The 21,987-nt window shown below is 40.3% G+C and overlaps 1 protein-coding gene across 1 annotated transcript in view; it reads left to right on the top strand.

Annotated features, from left to right (window-relative positions):
* The first annotated feature begins 602 nt into the window (after positions 1-602).
* Positions 603-21,987, top strand: part of LOC139459494 (paired mesoderm homeobox protein 2-like) — a 47,214-nt gene continuing 25,829 nt past the window's right edge. Inside the window, exon 1 of the mRNA XM_071240948.1 lies at positions 603-1,101. Within this exon, the coding sequence (XP_071097049.1) occupies positions 804-1,101 (298 nt within the window). The 5' untranslated portion in view covers positions 603-803. The remainder of the gene's footprint in view (positions 1,102-21,987) is intronic.

The raw sequence follows: 21,987 nt of genomic DNA, 5'->3' as shown, positions 1-21,987 counted from the left end.
AGGTAGTGAAGATTTTCATCCCCATCTTGAAATGTAACCACCTTAGTTGAGTGGGGAAAGGGGACGCACCATCTCCACGTACGATGGAGACCAATGTTAGAACATACGAAGGTCCTTATTCATAACTAAATCATCTTTATATACGATGTCTTACTTACTTCATAAATCGTGTTTAACAACCTTTTTCGCTTGTGCCATCGTATGTAGCAAGTAACACAGGCGAGTTAATTAGAATGAGAGATGCTGGAATCTGCCCTGACATCATCAGGAATTTGGAGATAGGCGCATGGTAGGATATGATGTGGAATTGCCTGGAGAACGTTTCCATGTCAAAACCCATCAGTCAAGTGCTCATCTCTCCCACTCTTGCTGGGGGGAGCACGGCGTAAACAATATCCTACCAACCAAAATCGTGGGACCCAGAAATGGTACCACCCCCTTAGCTGTTCTCAATGGCACGGCGGAATCCTGGCGCCTGTCGCTCAACAAGCGGGGAATAACTGGCAAAAAACTATGCCTGTTTCTTACAAGGACCAGATCAGTTTACAGCAGATTCATTTCGTCCCCACTTTCCGTCGGGGAGTGCATTCTAGCTAGAGGACTGTATGTTGGCACTCGTGTTTACTCGTCTACTCCCTTGTGTATAAAGGGACATCAACTGTTGCACCATTGGCTAGGCTGCAAGTGGTCAGTATCTTCCACATAGGGGCGGTCAGTGGTCAGCAGCAGGTGCGCCGCGAGAATTCAGAACACGCAGTGTGAGAGATCGAGGGAAGAAGTAAGGAAGGAAGGAAGGGTGGAAGATGAGTAGTTACGGTATAGCTCCAACTCCGGATCACCAGTTTGGCAGTAATTTTGACAAAGTTCACCACTACACTGCGGCAGCATTACACAACAACAAAGCCAACTTCAGTGTCAGCCATTTGTTGGACTTGGAAGAATTACCAAGTGAAAATTGTGCAATGTTTGCTAACACCGATCCCTCACAGCACGGACTACCCACCCCACAGGGGTGTTCCCCGACCTTAAATGGCAACATTCCCCACCCCCCGGGCAGCAGTCCTGAGGGTCATCACCACCAGCCAGAGAGGAACAATAGCTGTAAGTTGACATTACCCTTGTTTCTTATCCCATAGTGTATACACCCCTATTTCACGCAGACCATATGTCGGAGACTACACTCAACACTCGGCAACCCAAATGAACTCGGGAGATCACAGACAAGAGCTTATATAAAACATAGATGGGAAGGCCGCTGCGTTAGTTTCCCGTGATCTGTTTGTGAGAATTTTCACAAGTACTCTCTTCACAAATTAGCGCTAATGTGTTCACACTTTCCACTCGGCTTGGCGCAAGTTATTCTTTGCTTGTGGATCACATTTGTTACGGCTGGTCATCAAGTCTATAATATAATTAAGATCCTTCGCACTAATTTGCAGGCCGGAAGAAGAAAACATAGCGATTCTTTTTCTTAAGATTTTACGGCTATTAAACCGAATGAAACTCTACCAGGGTCAGGCAAGAAATAAATTGAGTGAGTTCCGTGAGCGTATCAAGAGCTTCATTAATGAGGGTGATAAGGAAAGAAAATAAATTACGAATCAATCGTGCTGCTGGAAATGAGATACTCCAGCGATAAAATCTGACTATGCGAAAACTAACCTTCGTATCGTTTGAACTTTTCCCATTTATTTTCTATATTTCTTGAAAGAGATTTTTCTTATATGATTTATGGGTATGTGTAAACAGCACTGCTGCTGCCCAGTCGGCGACAGTGTCAGTTTATCCAAACGGATATAACTCCAGGAATTGTAGAAAACTCTCATCGCTGTCATCGCGTTTATGTTAGGTCAAAGTGTGCATGCTTGTTTGTTTATTATAAAAATACCCCTACTTTGAAGGGGTTTTATCTCAGCATTAAGGTGAGAAACTTCACCCGTCGAGTCATGTAAAATTTCATAACATTTCTTAAATATCTAAATGATAGCATAACAAGCGTATATCTGAGAGATATATCAAGTTCGTGTTTATTTTCATGGTGGATTTCGAAGCTTTCAATTTGTTGATATTTTCTTATATCGCACACAGACTGTTTTGATTGTAGCAATACACTATAACTAGTTTTGACAATTTTGTGTGCAAGGATATTTGGGGAGAAAATAAATGCGACAGAATCCTGCTCTGTACATGATGCAGATTAGGAACGACAAGGGCAACCAAGGGGGGAGGGGGCAACATAGGGGAGTTATTGTTTTGTTGGAAGATAAATTGTCTCAACACATCAAAAGGGTTGAAAGTTAAAATATTGTAATCAATTAATGATGAAAAATATACAATTCCCAACTTGACAAGCCCCCATATATAATGTAAAGTATTAAACATATATTGTCTGTATGAGACATCAATCACATTTCGATCAAATGTTTGGTTCCATATAAGTACAGGACTTGTGATGTTAAATTGTCACGTAACTTGAAAGAACCTATATATTTTTCCAAATAACATGATTATAACAGGAGATAAGTGAATGCTCTTCAACAATTGTGTAATAATTTCTCGAGGACTAGTTTGCGTTCACTGTGTTGGGAGGTTATATTTCACATATGTGTATTTTCTTTTAAGGAGAAACAGACCGTCTCATGTTTGTGTTGGTTGTTTTGAATGGTAATTGAGTTTACAGAGGTCCGCCCCCTCAGAGTAATAAAGATATCACTTTACAAAAGCAATGGGTAATTAACGTATTAGCTAAGCTTGTTTAAATCTGTTCGTATTGAGTTTCAATGACATGCATGTATATTTTAGGAGTGTAATGAATGCGTGTTGAGAACCGATGTCATATCTGACACTGTTGTAACATGAAGTACATGACCACGTGCTCTCCTTATTCCCGTGTGAAACAACGACGTTTGATACCACGTGCCGGAATGTACACACTATATCAGGCAGACCCACCTTAGGAACAAAGAGTATATCTGCATAAATGTTTTAATTGTAATAATGGTTTTATTACTAACAGACGTCTATTTTAAGCAAGTATATAATTGGCCTATTTCAAATAATTTCATAAAGTTTCTGGCAAATGTTGAGCTCCAAATCTGTGTTAATCTGTTCCGCGGTACCCACTAGCTTACAAACATAACGAATGTGTTATCAGTTAAACGGCACCATAAATGCAACAAATTTCTTTCAAGATCGATTGCATATGAATTTGGCAGTGTCGCTCAACTGAGTAAATTGGCCGGCATGTGTATCTGCCCCTGATATCGTCCCTGTGGGACGCACAATCAGTTGCTTTATTACCTGATAAGCCCTTTTGCTCACTGTTTGATCGGACTTCTTAACAAGAACGGTTTACTTTTCAAATTAATTATACTCTTGGGTATCAGCTGGGGACGATACTCTGCTATCTAGTTGCCGCTAAACAGTTCACGAGATGCTCCACAGATCGGCGCGTGACTTTCAGACCAACTTCTTCTGAAATTGGTGCCATTGATACATCAGTTTTCTTACATTATGAGATTCATTTTTGGGGGTTGACTATTATTCATTTTTAAATATCATTTTCCCGATTTCTGTATGATTTGAAAGAAAATCGCAAACTAATTCTTTGAATATGAATTGAATTGAATGAGCATTTACTCACAAATGAAAACGTTGGCACATTTTCCATGTATTCAATTAAATATAAAATATCTTATTGTACTAATCAGTATGGCAACAAAACCAAGCCCATGTGTTTGATATATTTGGAAATTGTAATTTCATAGAATATCAAATTATATTCCCTGTCAGTGCTTCATAAAAAATCTAGCGATATCCACTGGGTATGACTATTGCGCCCTAACAGCTATTAATATATTTACTTTGATTTATTTATGTGTCCATGTGTGCCTATGTACAGTGTTTGGATACAGACGGGCTAGTAATGAGATGTCAAAGGGTGCTGTATGTCACGTATACCTGAATAACGGTTGTATAACGGCTTAGCGCGCTATCTTCATCAACGACAATTCCACCAACGTTGTCGTGATAGCGTGGAAGTACCTGTATTTAGTCACGACGCACTCATCTCCCGTGCTGCACTTGCCCACACTCAAAGATAATAGGATTTAGTGATGATTTACATTTTATGTCATTTGAAACGTTTTTGAGCGGTACTTAAACAGGTTTTACGCGGGAATTACACGAGTATCAAAACAATTGTATACCAAACATATATATAAAACAATTAATATACCAAATAGTATTAATTTTTGCCGAATGTTTTCCGAGTAAATGCTGAATGTGCAAATATCCGTTGACGGGTCGTGGTCCAAGTCCTGTATACTGACGTGTGTTGTGGTACAACCCACTCAGCAGCACTGTGTTGGAGGACACCCATGATGGATGCATATTACCAGAAACTACCCTACACATAGTCAGCGTTGTATCTGCTACTGCCATTCTTACGACTGCCTACATTCGACAAGTTTTTAGAAAGCACAAAACACGAAGACGTGTTTACCGAAGCTATAATTCCATGTTAATTATGAAATTACAGCAGCTTGTTCCGCGTGTAAACAACATCGCATGTTTACCCACCTGCCTGCCTCCTGTCAACCGCCATGCTCATGACTGACATTGGGAGATAGTTGACAAGAAAAAATATACCGCCAGATGCTATCGTCTTTCGAAGCTGTACGCAAAACAAGCTGACTACCTACTAAAATGACCCGTTCCCCAAGGTTCAATGGGGCAACTGGAACTGTTGTATCTCCAAGCTCTGATACATATAGCATTGGTAAGCCCCGCTCCCAGATAAGAACGTTTAATGTTCTTTAAACTATAATAATGATGGTCAAGTTCTCTCCGATCTACTTGTAGCGAAGACTAGCATATTTGCATTCATCCGAGCACTGCCCACAAAGAGAGGCTGTTGGCGTGGACGGGATGGCCACTGCCGTATGTTCAGGGCGGATTGGTTACTCAAGCCACTGGCCATATGTCTGTCTCTTTCAATTAGCTAGCCAAACGGCTACAAGTGGTCACCTTGGCGGGGGCCGGCCCTGATAGCGCTGGGCCAGATCGGTCATCCTCCTGATAATATAGACGCGCGACCCCTGATCGACATTGCCTCTCCGTCATAGAGTGAGGGCTAAACATTGTATGGACGTCCATACTTTTATAGACTCGCACAATGTGAAAGGCAATGCTTATTAGTTGTTCATTCCCCTGTTTGTACCTCGAAGGATGTATGCACATTTCATTTAGTAGTGTGACTTCCAGGTTACACTGAGACGTATCGTGGAATAATAAAGTTCCTCAAAACGAGAGATGACATGAACGTATGTATGTTGAAAATGCTCTTACAAATAACATATTTGTTTCATTTGTTACAACAAATAACGTTTCGGATATCGGCTTTGGATGGGTAATCTGTATTATGAACCGCCAGTGACAGTGCGTCGTAATACTTTTACTTGAAGTTACAGGACGTCAAAATGTTTCACTAGGCCTATGTGATATCTAGTGCTGTCATGTCCATGTCGGGGAAAGTGTGCACTACATTCTCCATCCCCTAGTCAACGTGTCCCACACCCAACGCTCCTCGCCCCTGACCCCACATTACCACCACCCCCTTTCCAAGGAGGTGCCTGGACGGAGGAAGGAAGACCCCCGCTGTTGCGATGATGACAACATTTGGAATGCATTTGGAAGTGACTGATTTAGTGCTATTTCTGCCCGTTTAATAACTCTCATCCTGGCATTCTGATTTGTATTTGGAGTCTGTTCCATACTTACAGTGAAATTACTTACAGTGTTTTTCTTTTGACGTCTAACCAGTCCTCTTTGTCTATTGACTCACTGTAGTTTGAGGTGGCATGAAGCGGCCTTGTATAGCCTATCTGGGACGTAGTTCAATCTTTGGACCTTGCCTTGTGAAGCTAACAACGCTCCCATGGCGTAGATATATTCACCCTTCTAGTTTGTCAACGACCATGACTAAGTATGTAGCAGCAAGGCCAACATGCAGAGACAGTCAGGTCCAACTATGCGTGTCTGATCCATCACAGAATGTGATGAGAGCCACCTCGCTTCATTAGTCCGTCGTGTACCCGGTCACCCTCCGAGGGTAAGATTAACTCCTTATCGCCGATCCGATTCTTGTATTGCTGGATGTGGTGGCATCATTATTGGAGCTCGTGCTATGTACACACTATGTTTAACTGCGTACCCCATACTGTAGTACACACTGACTAGCTGGATCGTGTCACACAGCGGAACATAGACGTTGATCATATATAGACGTCGACTGGGCCCAGACAAGGTGCACATTGACACCTCCATAGTACAGGCTATGTCATGATTGCAAATATACGCATAAGAAAGTTTTCAAAGACGAATATACCTGTAACGTTATTTTTATAGTATTGAACTGACCTCAAACAAACTGTAGACGCAGTGAGTTGGGGTGACATTAACATACCAATACTACACATATATATGTGTGCAAAAACTGAAGTTGTCGCCACCATCTTCTGCTTATACTTTCTGTAACCAGTATACGTTATTTTTATCAGTGAGAGTTATCATGCTCCTCTCTATTTACTGCCTGGTCATGTGTTATGTCGTCAATGTAGCGTCATTCAAGAAGCACGGACAAGTCCACCTCGTGCCTGTCCGTGACCACCTCGTGCCTGTCCGTGACAGGGATGTGCTCTGTCTGTCAGCCCACTACACAGTCTAGGCGATGATGGAGGAACCTATCTCTACAATGGACAAAAGCCTTTCTGACCCGAGAGTCTAAAGACAGCTCATCGCTCAACAGGCATAATCACAAAATAATTTATGATGAATGACAACTTTCTTGACAACTTCTTGTGTGTTTTTATGTCACTTTAAACACCTTTTATCAATCGCCATTATGACGTCGTTCGCCCTTTGATTTTTCTCAGTTTATAATGAAGAGAGATTTCATGGCTGTCACTTTTCTGTCAAAGATATGTTTAGAAGAGAGGGTCGAGATTTTACTGTTTATGCGCCTTTCTTCTTTTGCTCATCGGTTGTCGGCAATTTTCCCACATTTGCGTCCAAATAATTGTCAGTCTCCTAACGTGGTAGATGATGAAATCGCCTTCTGCTGGGGCACACTGACCCATCGAAACTCCGCCTGAACATCCCCCTAACTCCGCCTGAATATCCCCCTAACTCCGACTGAATATCCCCCAAACTCCGCCTGAACATCCGCCAAAGTCCGCCTGAACATCCCCCAAACTCCGCCATCAGTTTAGAGAATGTTTACGTGACAAGTAATACCTCAATAGAACACGCTGACATATTGAAACTTCTTATGATAATCATAAAACTCCCAAGTTCGCCCTGTATCCCTTTGCCCGCCCCTCCTTATTTCCACCATCATGTTCCCATTGTGATTTGCTCATGGCTTTAAAATAAACAAAAACACAAATTATTCAAATAGTTCAGAACCTTCTTCCAGGAAAGATAATACACAGAGATCTGAAAGTTTATGAAGATGTGTAGGGCGTAATGTCAATTGTGGGATTTATTCACGGTATGGAATTGAGAAAAGTGAGGGTTTTAATTGTAGTTTTATAAGAACCCCAAGTTCGGACTCATTGATTTGATGTGCACCAACTTAGTGATTGTCCAGATTTGTTTTTGCATGAGGGTTTTCATTTGTTCCAAGGACAGTCTGAAACTTTGTGCAGATGATGATTATTAGTTACTGCTCTACAAATAGTAATTTTTCACCAAGAAAACACACGGCCCACTTTAAATGTGGAAACAAAATGATTTGTCCTTTTTGTTCACACACGCCCGTTGGCAAACATGGGACAATGTACTTAAAATATTGAGATGGAGAATTTGCTTAGAATGCAAATCTCATAATAGAAGATCGTGTTGAGAAATCTTGGCCATCTAGTCTCCTCTCAATAATAGTTCAAATTCCTGCCGATTATCTGTGATCTCCGAGGCAGTGATTAATATGCCATGCTACAACGGTGACAGCCAGACTCGGGGAGATATGTGGCCGTGCTCACGAACCACTCACAAAAGTTCCGGGCCAAAGGAAGACGAGGATTTTGTCGCTTAGGATATTGCCTACATGGAACAAGGTTGTCGCCCCTGCTGGAGTCACTCTGATGCCCAAGTTCTACCATGTTCTCCCGGGCTGGCTGGACTCCGAGTTCAGGTGATATACGTACCCGCAAGTATCAGCAGATCATTCATATGCTATGCACTGTCTTTGGTTTCGTTATTTGCCTTCGGTTGGGAGTTTTGCTTTAAAATTGGTTCATGCCTACCTACTATTTGGTATTTCCCAGATATTGTCACAATTTTCAAGTGGATTATCTGTACCCTTTCTCCCAATACCGATTGTCATATCTCTCCCACTATTGGATGTTGTCCTTTTGCTATTGCCCTTATTATTGCGCACGTACATCTATGGGGAACCACTCGGTAGATACTTCCATCTCCAAAATAACGTCGTCCAATTTATTACCAACGAGGGCAAGCATGTCGGGGTTCAGAAAATTAGTATGTGCCCTAGGGTCATTTCACGTCACGAGACAGCAGTGAATTGTTTTCGTCATCCGGACGGCATTGTTGACGTCATTCGAATCTTATTGTGACGTGAGGTCGGAAACGACGTCATGGCTTGAGATTGTTGACGTCATTCGACAAATTGTGGTTCTGCTGCTGTTGCGACTTGCTTTCCTTTTTGGTAAACGCTAAAATTCGTCTCTACATTTAGACGGTATTAAATAGAACATTATATGGGTGTTCATGTCATACTATGTTTTAGACACTCATGTCGTTAAAATAGTATGACATGAACACTTATATAATATTCTATATATACGATGTCTTCATGTTGCGAGCGCATGTTCGAATCTCCAGAAATGACGTCATGACGTTATCGTGAAATAAACCAGGCTTCGTCCTTCATTTCCTGCGATCTATCTATATATAGCAAACGATGTTGTGAATATTTTTACTATAATTACGTTTTTGAATCTATTATATATCATTGCTTATATGTATAGGAAATCAAGTACCTATGGCCACTACTGGATATATAATATACAGCAGGTTGTATTGGTACATGGCATTGTGGACATGAGTGGACTTTGCATACTCGGTAAACTGTCTATCGGTTACTCAGAACACAATCGCAAGAAGAAACATTGTGATATGTACTTAAACCTACCTATGAGTAGTAATGAATGAATACCTGGTATCCTTCAATAGCACATAAATCCCATCTGACACTGTGGGAGTGACACTGGTTCCAAGTCTGCCCCTCCCCGTTTTGCCAACTTACCCAGATTGTTTCATTCTTGGATGACATATGTTGATACATGTTAATAAAACAAAAGGTGAAAAAGTTTGTGATAGAATTGCATCATATTCATCTATGAGCTCGCGTGAAGCAGAATACCAAGACGTGTATAGAGCCTTGCTGTCATCTCCGCATCATTCTACCTTTGTCATCTTCAACTATGTTCATATTGGTCTACTGTATACCCTCAACTATGTTCATATCAGTCTACTGTATACCTTCAACTATGTTCACATCGGTCTACTGTATTCCTTCAACTATGTTCATATCGGTCTACTGTATTCCTTCAACTATGTTCACATCAGTCTACTTTATACCTTAAACTATGTTCATATCAGTCTACTGTAAACCTTCAACTATGTTCACATCGGTCTACTGTATTCCTTCAACTATGTTCATATCAGTTTACTTTATACCTTACACTATGTTCATATCAGTCTACTGTATTCCTTCAACTATGTTCATATCGGTCTACTGTATACCTTCAACTATGTTCACATCGGTCTACTATATTCCTTCAACTATGTTCACATCAGTCTACTATATACCTTCAACTATGTTCACATCGGTATACTATATTCCTTCAACTATGTTCACATCGGTCTACTATATACCTTCAACTATGTTCATATCGGTCTACTGTATACCTTCAACTATGTTCATATCGGTCTACTATATTCCTTCAACTATGTTCATATCAGTCTACTGTATTCCTTCAACTATGTTCATATCGGTCTACTATATTCCTTCAACTATGTTCACATCGGTCTACTATATACCTTCAACAATGTTCATATCGGTCTACTATATACCTTCAACTATGTTCATATCGGTCTACTGTATTCCATCAACTATGTTCATATCGGTCTACTGTATTCCTTCAACTATGTTCATATCGGTCTACTATATACCTTCAACTATGTTCATATCGGTCTACTGTATTCCATCAACTATGTTCATATCGGTCTACTGTATTCCTTCAACTATGTTCATATCGGTCTACTATATACCTTCAACTGTGTTCATATCGGTCTACTGTATTCCTTCAACTATGTTCATATCAGTCTACTGTATACCTTCAACTATGTTCATATCGGTCTACTGTATTACCTTCAACGATGTTCATATCGGTCTACTGTATACCTTCAACTATGTTCCTTAGGTCTACTGTATATATTCATCTATGTATTATATCGGTTTTTATCAACATATGGACCGCCTCTTTAAGGATGTTGATAAAATGTACAAGCTTTAAAAATATTTACTCAGATTTAATAATGATGACTCCCTGAATAGAATCTGTTTTACGAACAGAAGGGTTATGTTTGGTATATCCCGCAGATTCTCACAATCCTCACGTCGATTATCTGTACCTTTTCTCCTAATACCGGTTGTCATATCTCTCCCACTGTTGGTGCAATCGTTCAACGGCCAGTATGTTTATATGCATAGTCCAGCTATATCTATAGGAAACAACTTACCAGACACTCCCCTCTCAAATATAGCGTCCAATACTAGTATATGACGTCATCAAATTGCGAGCTCAGTCTCTAGAAATGACGTCATGATATAACAATGTTTTATCGTGAAATTGACCACGCTTCGTTCTTCATTGTTCTTTGCGATTTATTGCGTAGAAATCTTATATATTCATTTATGCGTGATATCGGTCTATCGAATTTTTTCAACGATGTATCATATCGGTCTTTTGTATGTATTCAACTATGTCCATATCGGCCCTTATCAACATTATGTACCGCCTCTTCAAGGCAGATTCGTCATGTTGGTCTATTTTAGATATTCATCTATGCATCAGGTCGGGTTTTAGATTAAATTATGCACCATATTACCAATAAAAATGTGATGTACTCTGTGTGTATGTAAATGGGGTTAATACACGTGTGTATGTATATTGTGTGTATGTAATTGGGGTTATATACACGTGTGTATGTATATTGTGTGTGTGTAAATGGAGTTATATACAAGTGAGTATGTATATTGTGTGTATGTAAATGGAGTTATATACACGTGTGTATGTATATTGTGTGTATGTAAATGGAGTTATATACACGTGTGTATGTATATTGTGTGTTCATAAATGGAGTTATATACACGTGTGTATGTATATTGTGTGTATGTAAATGGAGTTATATACACGTGTGTATGTATATTGTGTGTGTAACTGGAGTGTATGTATATTGTGTGTATTAAAATGGAGTTATATACACGTATATACACGTGTGTATGTATATCGTGTGTGTGTAAATGGAGTTATATGCACGTGTGTATGTATTTTGTGTGTATGTAAATGGAGTTATATACAAGTGTGTATGTATATTGTGTGTATGTAAATGGAGTTATATACACGTGTGTATGTATATTGTTTGTATGTAAATGGAGTTATATACACGTGTGTATGTATATTGTGTGTTTGTGTAAATAGAGTTATATACACGTGTGTATGTATATTGTGTGTATGTAAATAGAGTTATATACACGTGTGTATGTATATTGTGTGTATGTAAATGGAGTTATATACAAGTGTGTATGTATATTGTGTGTATGTAAATGGAGTTATATACACGTGTGTATGTATATTGTGTGTTCATAAATGGAGTTATATGCACGTGTGTATGTATATTGTGTGTATGTAAATGGAGTTATATACACGTGTGTATGTATATTGTGTGTATGTAGATGGAGTTATATACACGTGTGTATGTATATTGTGTGATGTATTCTGCGTGTAATTAGTGTGACATACCCTGTGTGACATACCCTGTTTTTTTAGCTGTGACCTATCCTTTCTCCCAACGACGTCTAGACGCAAGGGGAACCTCTGACATGGGTGCATCAGTCCAAGGACAACACTGTCTTGCACAAGTTGAACTTGACACTAAAGGGGCAAGACAGCGCACAACTCTAATATGATATACACTTTCTAGGTATGTTCCCCGGGCCTCCCGTCGTTTAGGTCCACTTCAATTGTACTGATGATGAAATTAAGTAATTCATCTTTCTCTATATTTCCAGCAGCATGCAATTGTGTTCGAGCTGTGTTTAACACTGACTGGATGTGTGTAGAGGCGACATTCACGTCCACATGCACGCCTTCTCTCCGCCGTGGCTTACGCTCCAACCCGTGTCATTATTTTCTCTTTTTCCAGATCAAATTGTCGATGTTTGTAAACGACTCCACGCAACATGTAGATGTGTGTTCGCGGAATAAGCACCAAAACAAACACAGATGGAAACATCATTAGAGGCTATTTAGAAACCGTTAGACGCAGTAATAGAGACATTAGCCCGTCGCCGAGAGGGCCAGGCCTAGATACGTATAGAGACTGCTATATTACTGTTTACGTGTACTTGCATTTTAGCCCTCTTTTTCTGTCTGGTATTTATCGTCTGTGTAAATCCCGGGTATAAATCATTAGCATTGCATCACCATCTCCATCAAACATAATCGCTTCCAGACGTGCCAGAAATATTGACAATTTCTCTTTGACGTAGCTTCGGTATACCGCGATACGCGGACACCTCAGAGAAAGAGGTATGTTGACACCACGACACATGGGCAACTGTGAAGTATGCTGCCACCACGACACATGGGCTACCTTGAAAGTATGTTGTAACCACGGCACATGGGCTACTTTGAAGTATGTTGTCACCACGACACATAGGCTACTTTGAAGTATGCTGCCTCAACTACTCATTGGGTACATTGAAGGTTGTTGTCACCACAGCATGGGCGGCTTTGTAGTATGTTGTCGCCACGACACAAGTGCTACTTTAAAGTGTACTGCCATGACTACCCATGGGCTACTTTGAAGTATGCTGCCAACACGTCACATGCGCTACTTTGAAGCATGCTGCCACCACGACACATGGGACACATTTGGCTACTTTAAAGTATGTTGTCACCGAAACGCATGGGCTTCTTTGAAGTATGCTGCCATCACTACCAATGGGCTACTTTGAAGTATGCTGTCACCACGACACATGCGCTACTTTAAAGTATGCTGCCACCACGACCCATGGGCTACTTTGAAGTATGCTGCCACCACGACCCATGGGCTACTTTGAAGTATGCTGCCACCACGACACGGAGGACTTTGAAGCATGCTGCCACAACGACGTACGGGCTACTTTGAGGTATGCTGCCAACACAACACGTGGGCTACTTTGAAGTATGCTGCCATCAACACACATTATTTACTTTGAAGTATGCTGCCACCACACCACGATCAGTGATTAGTTTTGAAGTATGTTGTCACCGCGACTTTTGGGTTACTTTGAAATATGTTGTCACCATGACGCATGGGTTACTCTAAAGTATGTTCCACGTGACAAGTAACGTACTGCAAACATGACATAACGGTTTATATAGGTAGATTTAAAAACATCTTTAGACGCGACACGGGGTATTGTATTGCTGCAGTGCCAGTTCGTTTTAGAGATAGTTAGAGATAGATAGTATAATGGTATATAATATTTAGTATATAACTATAATCATATATAACAATGACGATAACGTATTATGAGGAAGTCAAGGGTATCATGTTATTGTGTAAACTAATTGCACGATGTATATTGGTGATACAGTATGTTTGCTTGTCTGAGTTTTCTCGGCCTGAGAGGTCTCAATTTAAACATATCATCCAGGGCGAAAACAGCATGCGTCTCGTCTGCATAAACACATGTCCAATACATGCGCCTATCGCACGACGTATCGGGGAAATTAACGCATCTGTTTTTCATTAACTGTCTCAGCTTTCCCCACGCGTGGTGAGTACTTGCCGGGACACGTGCAGGGCACCACTCTACTCCGGCCCTACTTCGCCCTGTTTATTTTACCTAAAGCCTTAAAAAGCGCAACTGCAAATACACATTTCCATTAAGGTCTGTGTAAGGGAATATTGTTAAACCAATGTCGCTGTGTTTGTAGTGTAAATTACATCGATAACAAATTATCATTAAAGCCTTACTGTGTCAGTAAGGTGTGCATCAGTGTTACTCTGTGTACAGTAGATTGACTTCAAATGATTTTAGTTTACAGTTAATCACGTCTTTTAGATGTATCTCGCCGTTCACCAGAGCTGAAGGTGTAACGTAGGACACTGAGCGACATCCACCCGGCTGGTATTATTAAAACAAACATGTTTCAGGAAGTTGTTTTTCAAACTAAAGGGATGACATGTTGGTAGGTTGTGTAGCACCACGACTTGACTGAAGTTTGATGTACTGGTGTGTGCAGACTTTAGAAATCGATGGTCGTGTTTTGATGAGTCTGTACAGAATTAATAAAATATATGGTGGCGAGAGAGGCCATCACCAAAGCTCCCCGAGCAAGGCCATCGCCAAAGCGCCCCGAGATATCCTCACGATATCATTACACAGCGATAGTAAGATATTACGACACAGCCACAAACGACAGCGAGTAGAAGGGATAAGACGAAACGATGTAGCGAGAGACGAAACGATGTGGCGATAGTCCCACACGATATGGCAATATGGCGATATCATAATAGAACATGGCGATAAGGCGATACATAGACATGGCGATACTGCGATATTGTTCAGTCGCCATTTGTAAAATAAGGCAAAGAGTGTACATAGTGTCATACTATTGATTAGATATCCATTTCTTTTCATATACAGAGATTGTTTTGACTCAGTGGTAGGTAAGTGTGATAACCGCACATATAAACTCATGTACTAAATTAGCGAGCACGAAGACTCCATGCACCTAACTGAGCCCTACTTCTTACAATTCTATAACCATATCAATCCATTCTAGCCTATGTATATTTAACATGATTCTAAATAGGATATGTAGACTGTAAGACATGTAATCTCAGCGTCACAGGCAAAGATACGACTGAACACTTGTTTTCGGATAGCAGCAAAGTGGAATGAAATACCAGCGCTCACATCAGTCAATATCACCAAACGACATGTTTTGCCTAGCTACCAGTTCAGGACCCACTTGGTTACCACCCACATAGTTAAGCTGCCACCACCAAATATGTCGTTGATATGTATATATGTATATATTTTGCCCCAAATGATGGGCAGCAGTTGTATGTAATGGGTCGAGTTGATCTTGGTCTGTCATGTGATGTACCATGTTTGTGGTACCGATAACAAAGGCAAGAGATTGTGCTCTTGGACATATCTGGAATAAATATATATAACTGAATAACGGACAGATACTGGCTGAAAGAACACCGCCATGAAATACCAGATAGATTTTCGGATGAGTTTATCATTGATGTATTGAAGTTGGTTATTACCAATAACATGTTTTATTTTCATGGATCTTATTATTCCCAAAAGAAAGGAGTAGCCATGGGTACTAAGGTAGCCCCAACTCATCCAACCCTTGTTTTGGGATTTTTAGAGAATAAGTTTTATGATAAGGTGAGGATACTCTTGGTGAATCTATGAAAGAACAAATTGAATATTCATGGAAAAGGTTTTTAGACGACTGTTTTATCATATTAAAAACCAGTGAAAGTCAGCTTACAGCTGTTCATGAAATTCTAAATTCACTTTATGCGTCACTCAATTTCACTATGGAAAAAGCGAACCCAGTTTAACCTTTCTCGATGTAAGAATCAATTTAAAATCTGGGAGATTTGTACAAACTGATATCTTTTATAAAGATACTGATACGCACCAATACATGGATTTTGGAACATGTCACCCGTATCATACAAAATGAAATATCCCTCACTGTCTCGCAAGACGTATTTGTACCATTGTTACCGGGAATGATGTTAAAACTACCCGCCTTGCTGAACTTAAGAGTTTCCTACTGCATCAAAATTATCCGCAAAGCTAATTGAAGATAGCAAACAGAAGACGCTAAGTATCAAGCAACTAAAACTGAGAGGAAAGACTGAAGAAAACAATATGGGGAATAATTTAACTCTAGTATCTACCTTCAACCCTTATCATGAAAAAAACATTGTCCATGGTTCAACGATATCTGCCCCTTTTGAATCAAAGTATTGAAATGGAGAAGATTTTGAGCAAATACAAAATTATCAACAGCAAAAGACAACCCAAAAATCTTAGAAAGATTTTGACAAGTTCTAAATTTGATTCTGTTGTCATCACTCCACAGGTTTCTAAGTGTGGTGACAAACGTTGCCTTACTTGCAGCAAGTTAATTGAAGGTTGTTCAGTCCAAATTACAAAGGACACTAAATTTACTGTTAAACAAAATATGACTTGTGATACTAGAAATGTTCTTTACTTGATTGTTTGTAGTGGATGCAATGAAAAGTATATCGGAAAGACAGAACTTAAATTAAAGAGAAGCATGAATCTTCACCGTTTACAAATAAAGCAGCAACACAACCGCACGATTCCACTCAGTGAACATTTAGAAGCATGTGGAAACGGCAACTTTTCAGTTTTCCCGCTATATAAGCTAAATTTTGATCATTAACCTACCTTGTTTCTTAAGGAGCAACAATTTCATTCATAAATACACGCCTTACAAGTTAAATGTAAAGCCCCCGTTACACTATCAAAAACTTTGATAAAACACTTGGTCAAAGTCCATTTAGACCAGGTTTATGATAGTGTATGATAGTTGATGGAATAGAAACCGATCCTATTTCTCGTCAAACTTTGATCAAAGTTGATTTATTTTAGCCAATCAGACTGCAAGGAACATTTACCCTTTTTCAACCGGAAGTGCATATAGTCAAGTAAAAATGACTCAACTACTTTGGACTGACGAGATGTGGGAAGAATTAATTGATTTGTTTCAACAAAAAGCAGCCATTCTCGGGAACAAATATGCCTTTGCCTACCCCGACGCCGCCTTCTCAACATGACAATAGACAAAATACATATGACAACGGCAAACAATTCTTCGTCAGTTGCATCCACCTTGGCAAGATGATTCACACCAAAACTTTGACGGCCTGATGAATGTAACCAGTCCAACTTGAACCTAGAAAACTTGGTCCAAGTTTTCTTTGACCAAGTTTCTTATCAAAGTTTTTGATAGTGTAACGGAGGCTTAAAGGCGTAAGTTATTTGTCCATTGTCACCTTGGTATTGGGGCGTCATAGTTCTCATAAATGTTATCACGTTACATAACTATATTTTACTTAAGGATTGAAGTTGTATTTGTTGACGTTCATCAGCTGATGAAGACAGTGCCTCACGTGAGCAAATTCCGAAATCCAGACCCGGCTGATTTTGAAAATGGATTGAAATTAACGTTCTGTGAACTTTGGTTGTGTGTTTGAGTCTTACTACGGCTGCTGATGACGGGGATTACCGCTTGAGGCGGCGCGTTTGGATTTCCCGAAGCAATACACGACAGTGTGGAGCTCTGTGATTTATTTTGGTAAGTCGAGCATTCTCTGTTATAGCTTCGAATGGACGTTTCATTTCGGTGACCAGACATATACATGATGTGTCTGGCCTCAAAGCCTGCATCATTCATAACCTGAATTGATGTCGTCAGTTTCCCCTGTTTTTTATTGTTATTTTAAGACATTGAGGAATTCCCTAAAGTAGTACTGTATGTCTCCGCTTGATTGACAACGTAATCACGTGACATACTGACGTTCATCGGGAAATGAACGACGGTCAGCTTCGTAGGGTTCATCTAGGCGGGGTCACCCGCTACTGTCAATACAGCTGCATGTCCGTTATTCAGTTATGGCCTGATGAGACTCGTTGTGGTACGAGTTGAAAGCGCTTGCCAATTAAAACTGTATTCAATCTTACTCCACTTATTTAATTATTACTATATATATATACACGATATATGATGATATGTAATCAGCTTTTCACTTACGACTATGTTCAGCGTTTACCATATTATACTGACAATAAAGGAGACAGGTGTTCAGTTGCGTTGCACCCCGACGCCTCACTACTCCCCTAAGGTGTACACTGCCTGCCCAGTAACATACGGCACTTCACCACTGACGGCTCCAGGTTCATTTGGAAATGTGGCGGAAAAATGTGTCTCGACTAGAATACTACCTCGGCCGCGTGCTGTGGGGCCAGACTAAGGGGATGTAGTGTGGGCGAGGAATAGGGAGGGTGCGGTGCAGGGGTGCGCGAGGGTAGTAGTATTGACGTAAGGGGTAAAGTTTGTGTGTTTCAGGTTAGGGATACATATAAAACGTCAATGCCAGAGAATAACCAGTCTCCATATGCGACGAAACAGATTCCATTCGGCAAAACAGCGGTGAAGATTATATGCACCGACCACCAAATCAGTGATGGTTAGCTTGTTTGAATGGAGGGGAATAGGGTAAGCAGAAGGCGTAATGTGTTTTCATTTGTGACGTAAGGATAGATTGTTTGAGGTATGAGGTAAGTATAGTTCGCTTGAGGTATGATGTAAGAATAGTTTATTTGAGGATTTGAGGTAAGAATAGTTTATTTGAGGATTTGAAGGAAAGATTGTTTGTTTGAGGTATGAGGTAAGGATAGTTTGTTTACGGTATGAGATAAGGATAGTGTGTTTGAGGTATGAGTGAAAGATAGTGTGTTTGAGGTATGAGTGAGTGAGTTTATGCTTTACGTCACATCGGCAATATTTCAGCCATACCGTAACGAGTTTGAGGTATGAGGGAAAGATAGTGTGTTTGAGGTATGGGGTAACGATAGTGTGTTTGAGGTATGAGGAAAAGATAGTGTGTTTGGGGTATGGGGTAACGATAGTGTGTTTGAGGTATGAGGGAAAGATAGTGTGTTTGAGGTGTGAGGGAAAGATAGTGTGTTTGAGGTTTGGGGTAAAGATAGTGTGTTCGAGGTATGAAGAAAAGATAGTGTGTTTGAGGTATGGGGTAACGATAGTGTGTTTGAGGTATGAGGGAAATATAGTGTGTTTGAGGTATAAGGGAAAGATAGTGTGTTTGAGGTATGAGGGAAAGATAGTGTGTTTGAGGTATGAGGGAAAGATAGTGTGTTTGAGGTATGAGGGAAAGATAGTGTGTTTGAGGTATGAGGGAAAGATAATGTGCTTGAGGTATGAGGGAAAGATAGTTTGTTTGAGGTATGAGGGAAAGATAGTTTGTTTGAGGTATGAGGTAAGTATAGTCTGTTTGAGGTATGAGGTAAGGGTAGTGTGTTTGTAGGTAGAGGTAAGGGTAGTGTGTTTGTAGGTAGAGGTAAGGGTAGTGTGTTTGATTGGATGGGTAGGTAGGATATGATAGTTGAAGTGAGAGGAATCAAGGTTATAGAATTACCTCGCCATGATGATTTTTAAGTGTTGGGTTGTCGAGAGAGTGGTTTTACCAGGGATTGCAGATTACCAGATTATTGCCTGAATTTTGCGACGCAGTCAGTTCCGAAACAGTGCGGTTGTGTGAGTTGGGTTTGTCATAGTAGGATTATAGTGTCATAGAGTGGGATTATGAGGGTGTAGGGTTATCAGAGGTGGGGTTGTTAGGGTGTGGGGTTATCAGAGGTGGGATTATCAGGGTGTTGGGTTATCAGAGGTGGGGCTGTTATGGTGTGGGGTTATCAGAGGTGGGATTATCAGGGTGTGGGGTTATCAGAGGTGGAAACATCGGGGTGTTGGGTTATCAGAGGTGGAGTTGTTTTTCCTTCCAGTGCCCAATCATTTTCTACCACTCAACAATACAATCGGACCTCCGAGTTGTGGCTTAAGAGTTCTGAGCCAAACCACGCAGGATGTATAGTACACTCTCAACAGTTTGCATGTAATAAGTATAATACTGTCTGTGCTCACAGGCTGCATTCCAACCATGTATACAACCAGGCAGCATATATCTGCAAGGGTCAAAGTGACTAGGTATTCGTAGTAGATGAAAATGAATAAAAATGGCTACCGTGCTGTCACCAAGTATCTCATCTTCCATCCATGCAGACATGGTGTGAACTTTAAGGGATGACGCTCTCTCTTATGCCTCAGTGGGCAGTGGAGATGGGCAGTGGAGGACAAGAGGGTAAGAGAGAGCATCGAAGATGATACAAGATCAGAGACACTTTCAACTGCTACCACTTAAAACTCCACCACTCACCACTCACCACTCGTCACATAGCCAATACAGTAGGCATCTCTCACGATCGAGTTGATAACATTCAAAGGAATGGACTTGGCATGACAAAGATTTGAACATGATGGGTTCCAAAGCTTCTGACTCCTGATCAGAAACGCTCCAGGTTCATCATCTGTTATGGTTACCTTCTGATAGGTCAGACCATTTATGGCAAGTATAATGCTTATCTGGGTGTCGTTGTACAGAGCGATCTTAGTGCTAAGGTGATCGTAACTCCCATGCCTTAACATAGACTTACGACAGTCGTAGCGCTAAGGTTGGTTTGTACAACGGTACCCTGCTCAAACAACTGCCTGAGAATCGCCAACGCCGTTGGTAGAAGTATGTTGCATATACTCCTCTCAAACACAAATGTAACTAGTTACTAGTGACATCCAAATATAGCCAGTTAGTGGGCAACTCCTCTAAAAAAACAAATGTAACTAGTTACTAGTGACATCCAAATATAGCCAGTTAGTGAGCTACTCCTCTCATACACAAATGTAACTAGTTACTAGTGACATCCAAATATAGCCAGTTAGTGAGCTACTCCTCTCATACACAAATGTAACTAGTTACTAGTGACATCCAAATATAGCCAGTTAGTGAGCTACTCCTCTCATACACAAATGTAACTAGTTACTAGTGACATCCAAATATAGCCAGTTAGTGGGCAACTCCTCTAAAAAACAAATGTAACTAGTTATTAGTGACATCCAAATATAGCCAGTTAGTGAGCTACTCCTCTCATACACAAATGTAACTAGTTACTAGTGACATCCAAATATAGCCAGTTAGTGGGCAACTCCTCTAAAAAACAAATGTAACTAGTTACTAGTGACATCCAAATATAGCCAGTTAGTGAGCTACTCCTCTCATACACAAATGTAACTAGTTACTAGTGACATCCAAATATAGCCAGTTAGTGAGCTACTCCTCTCATACACAAATGTAACTAGTTACTAGTGACCTTCCATATGTAGCCAGTCAGTGAGCTCTTTAGAGTTTATGTCTTTTGCAATGATTTCTTATTTGACCACTGATAGAATCAGTGACATAATGTTTGTTATTAATTCACCGCATCGGTAAAGATCGGATGTGCTTAACGATGAAATGATTATTGTTATTAATTCACCGGATCGGTAAAAGTCGGATGTGCTTAACGATGAAATAATGTTTGGATATTAATAATATTTCACCGAATCGGTAAAGGTCGAATGTGCTTAACGATGAAATAAGTTTAGGCATGACAAATTGTTGTCCATTCGTGTAACAAACCTCAGTATGTCTGCCTCTTACACGCATATGTATACAAGATTCCCTGTGAAACAATAGGAATTCCTAGCAATGTGATGTGAGCGGCCCATGTGCACCAGGGGCGGCCCGGCTTCGCGCCTGTCACTTCTACACATATGTTTCATTTGCTGCGGAATTAACTTGACAAATTGTGCATCTTCCGGCCCCCAGATGTCAAAACATATCCATTGTTTGTTTTGCTTTTCCCGGCAATTTTTCATGTCCTATACAATACAGAACTTGTTCAGTACGTGTTGTTTTAGCATGGAGTCTTTTATGAGCACAATAAAAAGA

The sequence above is a fragment of the Haliotis cracherodii genome, unplaced genomic scaffold (assembly GCF_022045235.1).
Source record: "Haliotis cracherodii isolate W230 unplaced genomic scaffold, xgHalCrac1.p SCAF_13, whole genome shotgun sequence".
In the NCBI taxonomy this organism is placed as follows: domain Eukaryota; kingdom Metazoa; phylum Mollusca; class Gastropoda; order Lepetellida; family Haliotidae; genus Haliotis; species Haliotis cracherodii.
Note: the sequence above shows the minus strand (reverse complement) of the source record. Positions and strands in the feature narration are given on the sequence as shown.